This window comes from Chelmon rostratus, chromosome 10 (assembly GCF_017976325.1).
Source record: "Chelmon rostratus isolate fCheRos1 chromosome 10, fCheRos1.pri, whole genome shotgun sequence".
In the NCBI taxonomy this organism is placed as follows: domain Eukaryota; kingdom Metazoa; phylum Chordata; class Actinopteri; order Chaetodontiformes; family Chaetodontidae; genus Chelmon; species Chelmon rostratus.
Window position 1 is genome coordinate 10,126,532 of NC_055667.1, and position 13,965 is coordinate 10,140,496.

At 45.1% G+C, this 13,965-nt stretch overlaps 1 protein-coding gene across 2 annotated transcripts in view; it reads left to right on the forward strand.

Moving 5' to 3' along the window:
• rerea (arginine-glutamic acid dipeptide (RE) repeats a) overlaps nucleotides 1–13,965 on the forward strand; it is an 89,813-nt gene that overhangs the window by 24,749 nt on the left and 51,099 nt on the right. For both annotated transcript variants that reach the window (XM_041945074.1, XM_041945075.1), the window contains exon 3: nucleotides 1,376–1,446. In XM_041945074.1, coding sequence (XP_041801008.1) covers nucleotides 1,376–1,446 — 71 coding nt within the window. The remainder of the gene's footprint in view (nucleotides 1–1,375; nucleotides 1,447–13,965) is intronic.

The following is a 13,965-nucleotide window of genomic DNA, read 5'->3' on the forward strand; positions in this document are numbered from 1 at the left end:
TGCAAGCGGTAAGATAAACCACAGCCAGATCGATAACTCTGTTGACACAAACAAATAAATAACAGATGATGGCACTGTCCGTCACTGGAAAAAAAAAAAAGCTCACCGCTCATCTTTTGTTTGGGAAAGTGCATCTAAGTCCTTCTGCAGGGGACAGCTCAGCATGCGTTTGGGGTGAAATGAGCACCAGCGGTGTGTTTTTGTCAGCGTAAATCTCACCAACAGTGGCTTTTTTTTTCTTGAATCAAAGCTAAAAGGGCTGCAAGTTATTGTCCGCCTTCGTGGCCTTGTGCATGTGTTAACATTAGCAAAAGTGCTACGCTCAGTTGCACCAAACGGTAAGCAAAACCAGCCCTGGGAGCAGTCAAACAGCTTGATTCATTGCTTCCATCTGAACAGAAGGTCAATTTTCAGCGTGTGTTATCTATTTTTCAATCAATTAAGTGTCAGTGGATTTTGATTGCTTTGCCTGTTGAGCGGGCAAGGACGGTCTTTTACAGGTTATTTAAACCAAAGAAAATCACATTTTTTTTCCTCAGTCTGATCACATTCCTGTTTTGTGTTTCAGCTAAAGGTGAACGGACCACTAATATGCTAATTTGACTTTTGTGAATTCAAATCTCTTTTCCTCTAATAACTCTAACCCTTGGCTGTTTCTGGAAAGTCCTGTGCCAGCCTCAGCAGTAACCATTAGCCACGTCCCCTGCCTCCTCCTCCTTTTCCTCTCCACAGAAGTGGCTGTGTGTTTTTGTCCTGTGCAGCGTGAATGTTTTTGTTAAGGAGATGAGGGTTCGCGACCTGGCCATACCACCAGTCACATCTAATTTAACAGCACAGCCGGCCAGGGCCACCTCCTCTCACACAATGTGAGAGGCCTGCTTTTAGCACTTTGGAGGGTTATGTAATTTGGCAACATTTTTAAACATGACTGAGAGGACAGACGGAGGATTTTTTTTGTTTGTTTGTTTGTTTCACTGCTAAGCTAACCCAAAGCTAACTGAACACACATAGGTGCAATGACAGAAGTTGACACTTTGTAGGAACGAGTTACAGTGACGACTAGGAGGTTGGAATGGGGTTAAAGCCAGTATTGCTCACTGGTGTATAAATGGAGTGGAACAATAACATAATTCCCCTTGGGCGTAATGTTTGCTTTGGAAAGGCAACCTTGTAGCGCTCCAAAAGTCCTTAATCCTATTACTCGCATTCCAATTGAATTTGACTCAAGGAGAAAAATGTCTTTTCAGCAGAGGTAACAGCACGCAAAATAATATATTACTGAGTCTGGCTGCATAAAAACATGAAAGCTTTTGGACGTGTGAACATCTTCTTTCAAACTCACGTTTTTTTTCTTTTTCTTTTTTCCCACTCGCAGATTGTGTGTACATTGAAAGTCGGCGGCCCAACACTCCCTACTTCATTTGTAGCATTCAGGATTTCAAGCTGGTGAGTACATTTTCACTTCCTGTCTGTCCTGTTCCATGTCCCTGTGTCCCCACACTGACCCGACGTTCACCACTAATCTCACCCACCCATCCTGTGAGTCCCGCGCTGGAAAACAGCGCTGCTGTCCGAGCATGCAGAGTTGCCCCAAGAAATCAGGACTACGGTGGCGTGTGCACCATAATTAGGGGATATAGAGGCAGGGCTGCACATTTTTGTTGCACCGTGCAAGTCTGTTGTGAATTAAATGCAAATCATGGTGACATACGATTTATAATCAGCTTGTGTCCTGAGGTTTGTTTTTAAAGGGTCATGTAGAAAATAAAAATCCCTCTGAGAATCTGGCTTGAATATTAACTACCTTTGCGATCCACTGGCAGTGTAATAATGCTTGTAATGGAAATAAAGATGTTTGTCGATGCACTTAATTGATTTAATGAAGGAGACCTTCACCAGTTTTCGATTGATTTTTTTTTTTTTTTTTACAACCTAATGCGGCCAAATTGCCTCTTTTGCTGAATAAAGAAAGAAATTAGTTTTTAATTTGCTACTGAGAATGGCTGATTCATCAGGCTCAGTCAGTTTAGTGAAGTGGTTTCTCTGCAACAGGACACCTAAAATGTGCCACGCACACACACATACACACACACATTGATTTTCCCACACTGCATTCTTTGCTAAAGGGGAAGTCGCATCTGAATTTAGATAGCTTGCTGCACTGTACAAGTGTTTCTTTTGACTAAGGAAATTTGCCAGTCAAAGTTCACCAAATGCAAGCCCACTGGTGAGGCCTGAAATCGATTATGCAGCTGAAAGTGATTGTTTTAAATTGGTCCTCTGTATGGTTTCCAACTGCCATCAGGGGAGAGCCAAACAGATTTGGGTGCAGGTTTGCAGTAATGGGACTGCCATCCGATGTGCAAAGACTACTTGAATATGTAATCGATGGGTCCGTGTGTTGCCAAATGAAGCAGCATCTAACCCCGCTGGAGCGAGCATCGCCTGTCTTTTAACAGATTGGTTGTCTAAGCCGAGCGCAGAGGGCTCGGTGAGGGGCGGCCAGGCCCCAGGGGGCCAAAGTAATGGCTGCCAACAGTCAGGGTGATGATGGGAGGTCAGCTCAGAGGCCACACACACCACTTTTAGAAAAGGTGGAATAGTATGTGTATGTAGATATATATGTGTGTGTTTGTGCGTGTGCATTTGAGGTCAGTGTGTTGGCACTTGTGAATACTTCTGTGCGTGAAGGGCAGTTGTTGGGTGTGGAAGGGGTTTTAAGGTGAGCTGCAGGCCTCGCCGATAGGAGGGCAGCCAGGCCCCACAGCAGCAGGGCTTTAATCGGATTGCTGCTAGAGAGTGCTGAGGAAAGCAGGAACCCTTCCTCGTGCACACACACATGCGCATACACCTCAGTCGCACACAAAAAACCAACGCACCTGCACCTTGATTAAGAGCGCCAGAAGAGGTCTGGGGCAGACAGAGGTAACTGTCCAGCGAGGGAGAGAGAACACTGGCTCTGTTAGCTGACCGCTCTCTTACTTTTCTCTCCCTCTCTGTGTCTCTCGCTCTCTGTTACTCCCTCCCCCATCCATCTGTAATTAATGAACAGCCATCTGCATGCCTGTATGTGTTTGAGCAGACTGTACCCTTGTCCTCCTATGTTAAAACAACAAGCCCCGCTGGCTCTCTAAACAAGTACAGCGTTTTTCAATGAGCTCACTTTGTCACCGGGCTACAAATCACAAAAGATTGGCACTGTGCTGGCTACTTTGAAAACTCATAATCTCTATTTACTAGATCAGCACAAAATCCTCTTTAAGGGTGATCGCTGAGTTAGGTTGTAATTGCCCACGTTGGTATAAACAACTATCTGGCTGGCCGACCTCAAATCTACCCCGCCGCCCACCCCTCAAAACTGGGCCACAGACTTGCGCCGTTGGTGGAAAAAAAAACAGTTCATCCTCTCATTCTGGCTCCTTTGTGGGACATAATGGTCAATGTAATTTCATTTCCTTTTCTTGCGACAACGTATTGAAAAGGAGTGGCAACTTGAGATCTGTGTAAGTGAACCACACATTAGACGTCAACTCATTTTCTTATTTTCTTATCCTCTCACCCTTCCCTGCCTCTGTCTCCAACCCCCGCTTTTTCTTACCGCACAAATTATCGATCAACCCCCCTCAAAGCAGGGCTTTGGAGGCGCAGCAGAGGGGGAGGAAATTTCATTGGTCCTGAACCAAACAACCTCATCAATATTGCCCCTCTTGCACCCTTCTCCTTTTTCCTGTCTCTCTCTCCCCCCTCAGTCTTTAGGCTGCAAGGGTCTCACTCATGTACTTTATCTAATGACCTGTGAATCCAATTAGTGGTGTGTAGAAATCCTGAATGCAGCCATCAATCTCCCCCGTGTGGGGAAGAACAAGGATTGAAGCCCGCCTCTCGCCTCTCTGTGTCTCTGCGTCGTGATGATTCTGAGACGAGTTGTGTTGCATGTACGTGCGTTTCCTTGTTGCTTCTGTGCACTCTAAGGCATGCAGAAAAAAAAATCCATTCTGAAACATTATTTGGGTCATTTTGGACTTGAAGGACAATTATTTTCCCTAGTTTGTTTACTCAACAGTGGCAGCTGTGGTGCCCACTGTAACCTCTGTGACATATTGATCCCGCTGTATAGATTTCACTCTGCTGCCTTCCTCCTAAAATGTCTGCCCAGAAACAGGGGTGACCAGTAGGAGGCCATTTTAACTGTTGAGACAAAAGCAAGACACGGAAAGGCAGCCACTCTATTATTAATTCCCTTCCATGCCCATTTTTAGATTACTAGAAAAGGGGAAGATGTAATAACAATAGTGAATGCTGACAGTTTCCTGAAAAAAAAATCTGGCAAAATTATTTGCAAAACTTTTGAAACAAATTCAAATACAAACAATTTGAAGAAAATGAAAACAGTGGCACCACGAGACAAATGCAGAAGAAAACACAGCTGTCACAAACACACACACAACCTGTCAAAGTCTATAAAATGTATATTAAGATGTATTTAAAATGCAACCTGTTTTTAATTCCCTCTGATGCGATCACTTAGATCAATTTAGGGCCAACAATCCTCCGGTGTCTTTCCCCACAAGGGTTAGTTTCAGTTTACGTGTGGTGCCATGACCTCGTAATGTGTTTACAATCTATATTTGATGAGAGTAATGCAGTGAGCCTGGCGACCATAGACTGTGCATGTGTGCGTGTGCGTGTGTGTCATTATGTTTATGTTCTGGTGGTGCAGCTGATCGCATGCTCGTGCAGTTTGTCTACATATTTTTCAGGTTCAACACCACACATGCACACACAGACCTCCTGTTGTTGTGAGAGGAGGACATAAGACAATAAGCCATCTGACAGCGACTGAGCACTGAACAATCTGCAGCCATATCTGCCCATTGACCCTGGCTTCAGTGATCCATCCTGCTTTTGTACCTCCATTGTCTCTTCTGTCTCATTTCTCTCCCTCTCACTCTCTACACCTCACCCCCCCCATCCCCACTCCTCTTTATCTGCTGTCACTCACCTCCCTCTCTTCTCCCATCCCATGTTCAAGTCATTGTGTCCATGTCCTCGATGCTCACTGACCCCCCCCCCCCCCTTGCTTGTATCTAACCTCATTTGCTGTTATTGGCGAAGTCAGCTGTGTTCCATCCTCCCTCCCATCCCTCTCTCTTACTCCCCCTGCTTTCTCCCAGCATCCCTGTCTCACTCCCTGTTTCGCTAATGGAGTGATTGCAGCGTTTCTCCCTCAGGGAACGCTGGATTGAGGAGCCCAGTACGCCAACACACACCCACATACAGCCTCTCTTTCACTGTTAGCCGCACACACACATGCATACACACACACATCTCGACTCCTGGATCTCCCTGCTTATGGACATTTAATTAGATGCCATGTACAATGCAATTATCTTGCCAGGAGTCCAGCTCATATGTTGCAGGCCTGATCAGCTTAAAAGGATGAGGGATTTTCTTTGTCATATAAGCAGTATACTCTGTATGTGTGTGTGTGTGTGTGTGTGCGCGTGCACATACTGTATTGGTCTTCATTTTGTGCCTCTCATCATTGCATCAGTTTAGAAACTCAGTGTAAGGTTATAGTCATTTCAAGGTTGAGCTTGCTGTTTGCTCTGTGGAGATGTGTGCGAGCAGATCTTTGATGTGTTTAGCATTCACACGTGTGTCTGGTGAAAGCATGCTGGACGCATTGGGTTTATCAAATGGCAATGTCCACGAGTGCACATTGTACACGTGTGTGTTATTGAAAGTAATTGATGTATCAGTGTAATTAATGAGTTGCGTTAAAGCAGAAGGTGTGCCTGGAGAGGAAAACAATTACCTAGAAACCATGGCTCTTATTGATTTCTGCTGGCCTGGCATCTTACATGCTGGATTTGTGCATGTTGCGTTTGCATGACCTCTGGCCACCTAATCATTAAGGACACACATGGCATTTTTTTTAACTGGCGCTAAAAGAAGAGTCAGGCATGTCCCGATCACTCTTATTGCTGGTGTATTCGGGCTCTTTTCCCCCATATTTATTCTCCTTTCGCCACTTTTACTCTCTTTAAACTGGCAAATTAAGCAAAAATAATTAGAAATTATCTCTTAAAATTAGCTTTTAATATTAAAATGTGTAACACCTCACATTTTTGCAATAACGGTATGACGCGCATGTGTGATTCTTAGCTGCTCAGCTAGACATATACCCATAGCTACATAAAAAAAAACATTCGACACGTTGTCTGTCATTTTTCCAGTGTTTTTTTTTTTTATCATTTATGTTTTGAAACTGGTAGAAATGATTGATAAGAAAGCCAAAACACTTAATTAGCAGGTAGCTTGAAAATGACAAAAAAACAAAAAACAAAAAACAGTTATACTTGTATAGTTCTCTCCATTTTTGTTTAACTTTGCAAAGCAGTACAATTATTTCCAGGATTATAATCGAACAAATACTGCAGTTATGTTTTAATTATGCACAAAATATCATCCAGATTCATACGCCACCAATAATTTTCCATGCAGTAATTTGTCTGGCTTCTTGTTCTGCAGTGAAGTGTTTTAAATACGATCCAGACTTAAAATAGTGCAAAAATTATAAACCCATACAGTTCAGATTGGATTATAAACCAGGACATTTTCAGTGTCCATGTGTGGTTATATGTGTATTTAACATGCATGTTTGTGTTGGATAGATATAACAGCATAGCTTTCCCAGCTGTCATGTAAACAACGTGTGTGCACCTCCACTGCACACATAAACCCACCCGCCCACACACACACACACCCCAAATGATAATTGTATCTCAAACTGTTTCCTGATGCTTTTCGATGGTGCTTATCCTACAGTCTTGGAAAATGGCACCTATTGAAAGCCCATAATTAAAAATGTTTGATAAAGATGCAAATATATGTGCATAAATACGCATGCTTAACATGAACAGTTATTAGGTTTTCCGTGGACCCTGAGTACAGTCCTAATGGAATCCAAAATGCTGAGAATTAGCTTAACAATGAGATCCACTAGCTAATTAGCTTGCGGCTAGCTTGTCTGCACATATTCAGATCAAGCCAAAAAAAAAAAAAAGTCTCTTAATGTGCAGTGTGGCAAGTGGCGTTCCCTGCCATCCTTCCTCAGATTTCTCCCTTTATGCAAAGCTGCAGTGCCTTGTGATGCATGCAGCAATCAATGAAAGGAGGAACGCCGCACGGTGGTGCAGAACCTGTGCGCTTCTTTCACCGAAAAGTCTCTCTCCGGTGCTGAGCCACCGAGATGGTGGTCGGGGCTTGACTAGACAAGCATCACTTGTCTCTTGTCTCTGCCGAGAAGGCTGACTTCCCTCTTTTTATCTTCCCGTTTCTCCCTTCACGACCACCCTCCACCCCACCCCCATCGAACATTTTGAAATGCAATTATGGATCAGTGAGCACCGCCATCAGTCGCACTTCTTGTTAATATTTATCGAGTGGAGCGGCTGCCGCTGCCATCTCTTGAGAGAGGGGCGCTACCCTCATTAGGGGCAATTTTGTATGTGCGTGTGTGCATGTGTGTGTGCGCGTGGTGCTCAGCTCTTTCTTTCATTCCACGGTCCACTCAGCTGCTGTAAGCGAGCTGGTACATTTCACAGACATGAACACGTGGAGGTGCAGCCTCTCACTATTGTATGTGGGGCTGTCTTAAGTGTCTGCTTGTCTCTGTGAGGAAGCAGCTTTGACAAGGGCATCTAGGCGTCTATAGACGTGGCCGGCCAGCCGAGCCTGCTGCAAGCTGTTTGATTGAAGCGTTCTGCCTGTAATGTTCCCCATTGAGTAGCAGCCTTAAAGCAATAAAACCACAGCACAACAGCTACTAAACACTGAATGGCCGTTCTTTGTCACTTACCTACAAAAGCAAAACCAGACCAGAAATTGTTGCTGACATTACACTTCTTAGCTGCGGTAGGCTGGAGCAGATTTAACATGAAGTGGAATAATTTTTTCTGATTTGAACAAACTAATTCTGCTCAGATTACCTGCCTTTATTTGACGAATAGCCCCCCCTCCCTCTCCTTCCCTCACAGTTGGCTGTGGCCAGACCCTGTGAGCAAAGGATTTTTTACTGCTGCTTTGGCAGTATCGGGTGACTTTCCCCATTATGACCATTTTGATTAATGCTCCTTTATGAGGAGGTGTGCACCCCACCAATCCTGCCCTCCCCCCTCATTCCCTCCCTCCTCCTCTGCGTCCGCACACTTGAAATTTCATTGAGGTGAAGCTATTAATGCCATTCTTTGGCGTAACATTAGGTCACTTAGCTGAGGTGTCGGGGTCACTGGCTGCAGCAGCTGCCGTTTCTGTGAAAGCAGGTTCGTAAGCAGACGCATTCTGCGAGGCCGACAAGTGCTTGTCTTCCTCTGGTGTCAGTTTGCAAGCTCTGTGCATTTCTCAAATCAGATGGAGACAGGCACGCATCTCTCAGACAGCTACACAGCTCTGTCTCTCTTTGGGGAGGCAGGTTAGATTGATTGTCCACACGAGCGCAGCGATGAATAAATACAGCAATACAAATGGCAAGATGTTGAGATAACAACCCAGTTCAGACTCAGCGAGTGCAGGAGGCTGTATTCAGCTCCGCTCGTGGGTATAAAACCAAACCTACCCAACCCTCCCCTTGGCTTCCTTCTTCTACTCTCCCTCGTATCCCCCTCTTTTCATCTTTTGGACAGATAACACTTTTTTCTCTCACCCTCACTGCCCTCCCTGTGCATTAGCTAAATGCTGCTATGGAAACTAGTTGTTCAGCCAGTAGGATGATCTCTTTCTCTAGGATAGAAGATGGGAGGGAAGGGACGTAGAAACAGACTGAAATCAAAATGGGGTTTTGTGTGTGTTTTTTTATGAGAGGTGATTACCTTCCCAGATGGAGAGGGTGCAGCCTCTGGACAGTGGGGGTTGGTCAGGCTGAAGGGCCAGGCCAGCGGCCATAGCATTTTCATAAGAATCTTTTTAAAAGCTCAATCAATAGCCACCTCTTTGACCCACCACTGCTAAATTATTCAGCAGAGAGTCCTTTTGCCTGCTCTTCTCCCATGGAGTTTCATTTGTTTAGTTTACTTTCACCGGCTTAGCTGCATTTCTCTCACACACACACAGATGCATGCAAATTTGTCACGTCATTTATCAGTGACAGATGACATTTGGGCCTAGCATATATATCCAAGTGCTAATTTCACCCCTTGTTGCTGAGTTGTTGAAATATTCAGCGGCTCCTTTGACACTTTTTTTCTGGCACATCACAAGTGAAAATGTCTCCTCTGATGTCTTCACTAACATCTGAAGCAAATTCGCTGCGCTGTGGTGTGGAGCACTACATTTTATCTTTAAAGCAGGAGAGCAAACAGACAGTGCTATCTTCATTGGCACCGGCTTTGATGAGAAAGTGGGAAAACAAATGAAGCGGAGATGGCAAGAAAGGCAGGTAGATGTAACCTGCTCGCCGCATATGAAAATAATGTCAGGGCTGTTTAATTACCTGACCAGGTCTTCCTGTTGAAATAAAAGTAGTCGACTCCTCCATAGGGGGTTGACTGTAAATTAGAGGGTGAGGGGCTGTTTGAAGTAGGCTAATGTTCATAGCATCTCACTATCACCGCGACTTGATGTTTCCACAGAATGATAGATGTGTCTTTGCTCATGATTTCTGGCTGTAAGTATCTCAGGTAGTATCTGTTAGTAGTGTTAGCGAGGCCCGGCCACCCAGCACTCGGTGTGGTAACCAGACACTAAACACATTTGCGTGGATTGGTCAAGCTTTAATTGGATTGGCCTCTGCTCCGAAAACGGGCGGCTAATTTTAACCCACCTCCACGTTCCTCTCCCACTTTACATTTCCACTTCCCTCCTGTCCCCTATTTTTCTCCTTTCCGCCCTCCACTTTTCCCTGCTCTCTCAGCTTAAGTGGGTATCTGGCGTGCTTCACCACTGGTTCTCAGCTCAGCTCAGTGTAATTTCCAGCTTGTCCAATGTGTGACATGCCAATAAAAAAAGAATGAGAGAGAACAGGAGAGGAGGAGGAGGGGCGAGAGGGTGATGCTGTGGAAGTGGAGATTTACAGTGGTATCGAGTTCACACGCTTCCACTAGGGCCCTATCTCCCCCCTCTGCTTTTTTTCCCGTTTCTCCATTGAAGAACACATGGTGCAAATTAACTCTTGCCAGCAGAGAGAGCAAAGGGAGGAAGGAAAGAGGGGAAGAAGGGCAACGGTCAGAGAGAGGAGCAGACACGAAAAGAGGAAATTTCAGGGATTGCTGTGAGGTCTGAGGAATGTCTACACTTTGTACCTTATAGCCCGCTGCCTCACACAGCCCTTAAAACAACAGCAATATCACCACAGGCTGCCATCTCCAGCGGCTCCCCTGCAGCAGCACTGCAATCTCATACAGACCCTCTGACATTTTGTACATGTGCTACAGCTTGACTCGCTGCTAGCTTTATATATTCTCCGTCTCTGAGCGCTTGTTGATCTAATGCAACGCAACTGGCTCACATATGCTCACGCTTTGATCATGACAGGGGAATATTACTCTGTCTAAGAACTCTCATATGCCATTTCTCCAGCACAACACAGTCCGGTCGGTACACGGGAACAAGAAAAATCCCTCTTAAACCCTGAAACCGAAGAACCGAGAGTCTTATCAGTCATGTCATCAAGATTTAGACACTGGAGCTGCTCCATAACCAACAATTAGGAGTCTTGAAGGGCTCACAACTCAAGCTTTTACACTCAAATGAGGATTTTCTTTGCAGATTTTGTAAAAATCCTCTGAACCATAAAATGCACCAATATCCCCAGAGACTGGCTGAGTGCAGCCTCCCCTTCTGTGATAATTCTGTGTATAAACTTAGAAAAGCAGGACAAACAGGTTTTCCAGATTTGACTATTTTAGACTGGTCTTTCCTTGGACACAGAAGGAGGATTGTGTGTTTTCCCGTTCAGTGCGTCACATTTCCGCCCGCAGTGGTTGTGACTGGTGTTGCATGTGCTTTGATGGGCGAGTCTAAATTGTGTTTGCCTGTCTGTCACCGCCAATGGATCACACGGACCGCGGGAACTGCAGCTGCGAGGGCTTGGAGACGCTTCACCTCACATGCACACACACTTCATTTATTCTGCGCATAGGTGTTGCTGCAATTTTGTGACTTGCATCCGCACACAAAACAGTGCACACTCCATTATTCCTGCGTTGTGTAATCTTACAGCTCTCTGTCGTGCCTACCAAAACCCATCCCGTCCAAACCCCTGAATTCCCTACCATCTCCTCTGCTCGTCTGCAGCACATACCTCAACCCCCGCCTCCCCCCCTCACAGCCCCATTTCTGTGCTGAACATCATCTCTGCTGAGATTCCTCGCTACTACCAGTTGATTTTATTGTTGCCTCGATCTCAAACAGTAAGCTATGAAGCAGCATAAACACTATCCGCGATGGTAAAGACATTTCCTGCCATCAAAGGGCTGAGCTGTGCTATCCCCTCAGTAGCTGTATTCATTTCTGCTCCCGCCACGCTCAAACGCTCTTTGTTCTTCTCTTTATAGGAATGTACTTAACAGTTTGGCAGTGTTGTGTTTGTGAACAGAGACGCCTTTGTTCCAGCAGGCAGTTAACACTCGTGTACAGAGCAGAGGGAGGAAAGTCTGCGTTATTAAGCCTACTGTTAAATTAGCCTAAGAACTATCTTAATGAAATGATTAAGAAAATTCAGGCCCCCTCTAAGTCCCTTTTTTTTTTTTTTTTTTTTTTTTTTTTTTTGCAGTTGTCAAATCCCCATGCCTTTCGTTCAGTGGCTTCTCCTCTGCCCGTGTACACATGTTAAGGCAAGCCGCTGCCGTGGCAATCTGTGTTTGGAGCTTTGTCTGATGTGTTGCTTAATTCCTCCTCTTACTCGCTCTGGAGCTAATTGAAATAATCAGAACATTTGAAATAGGTCTACGTTTTTTAAATCCAGATGGTACTGGCTGAGTGTTTATGGTAGGACTAATACAGTCAGCTGTATAGACTTTCACTGCAGCATCACGACAAGCTAACCTTGGGCTATTAGGCTTAACAGCCCATTTATGGATCGCCATAATGCCCTCCCCATTTGAGGGTGAATAACTCTTTATAGGCTCCCATCATTTGCTTTTTTCCATATCTTACGGCATTCCTCTCCTTATTCCACATTATTTCTCTTTGACTTCTCCTTTCTTCCTCTCCTCTACTGTCTGTTCCTTGTGATGAATCTTGTGCCTGAAGGCACTGTGGGACGGGGGGCTGATTCGGGCCCATTACTGATAGGGGCCCAGCACGTGGGCATGTCCGAATCGGTTCACAACCCAGCAAGAAAGGACAGAGTAAAAAAAAAAAAAAAAAAAAAGAAAAGACCACTCCGGTCTTCCTCCCACTTCTCTGTCTCCTACCTTCACCCTCCTCTCCAGGTGAAATGGAATGATTTAATGTGCGGCCCTGTCGGAGTGGGTAATGGAGTTGGCGGATGAGTGCGAGAGGCTCGCTCCATCAGCGAGTGGAGGGTGTGGAGGGGTAATGGAGGTGATTGAGACCCCCGTCTGTCTGGGTGTGCTCCTTGTATAGACAGTGACCTCTCGTCCTCTCCTCCCCACAGAGCCAAGATCCACACATTTACACAAAACACACACCTCATTTCTTCTGTGTGTGCACCGCAGTGGAACTCGTGCTTACACTCTTGTAGCTGTAGACTTGTGACAGGACCTGTAGGGGACTGATGGAGCTTGCTGTTAACAGATGGCTGACTGTCTCATGGAGTACTTTTTGGCCCAAAATGTCATCTCTAAGGATGTCTCATTGAATCATTAGAGGGGTTTTTAGATGCGCTTACTTTGAGTGATAATGAGACATAATGTTATTTATTTGTCAAAGTGCTGCTTTAGATTTTTAGAAGCTGCTAATTGAGCATTACGTGTAGGTTAATTCAAGACTTTTTGTTTATCGGATCACACAGTAATATAAAGTGACTTTGAGCCTGTCTAAGAGGTTACACTGCAGTGCAATACAAATACTAATTCAAACAGTGAAAGGTACAGAGGAGGAATATTGATTACTACTATTGATCAAACTCACACTGTCCTTGCTTTCCTCCTTGTCTTTGTTTGGACTGTTAACATTTTACATGTTATAGAGCCCCTTAAAAAATGCCACAGCATTAAACCCAAAGGCAGAGGTATTGGTAAAGAGAGTCACTCTAACAGCCCTGCTCTTGTTTGGATGGCTCTCTGAGACTCCCGCTTAACTCCGGACACAGCAGAAACTGGCCATAATTAGGTGCAAACTGTTTGCCGCCACGCTAAAATGACATTTAAATGCCAAATGGCAGCGAAGGTGTGTATAATATGTGGGATCTCTGGCCTGTTGCTGGAGACTCTCGGCTGGATTGTTGCTGCTGCCTGAGATAGGTCAAATAGAGATAAGTGGTTGTTCTTGCAACATCAGCCCGCCGTGCCCTTGTTAGGGCGTCAGCTCGGACTCCCCATCTGAAACCTTTCACATTCCAGCAGCTATTATCAGCAGAGATGCTATCTGCTAAGCAGGACAGGCTAGGTGTTTGACTCATTAATATGCAAGTGTGTACGGTCGAGCCCGCTGCTTGCACAGTTAAGGCAAGCTCAGTTTTTAGTGTGGAAATTCACTGACGCAGCGTAGCTCTCCACTCACAGAGGAGAGCTTTATTTAATTCTCTGCTTCAAATCTGCTACAACTGTACACAGCTGTTTTTGGCTCTTTGATAAAGACTTTTGTCTGTGCAGTGCTGACACCCACTCTGTGCTGTTTCATTTAACTGCTTTGGCTTTAGCGGACTAGCTGCTAGTCTATTGCTAGTGAGAGCAACACCACAGGCCCATATAAGGAGAGTGCATCGGCTCTTTGTGGTTCTGCACAGAATCTCTCTGGAGCCCACCTGTCAAGCCCTACCACAGCCATCTTTAGCACCAG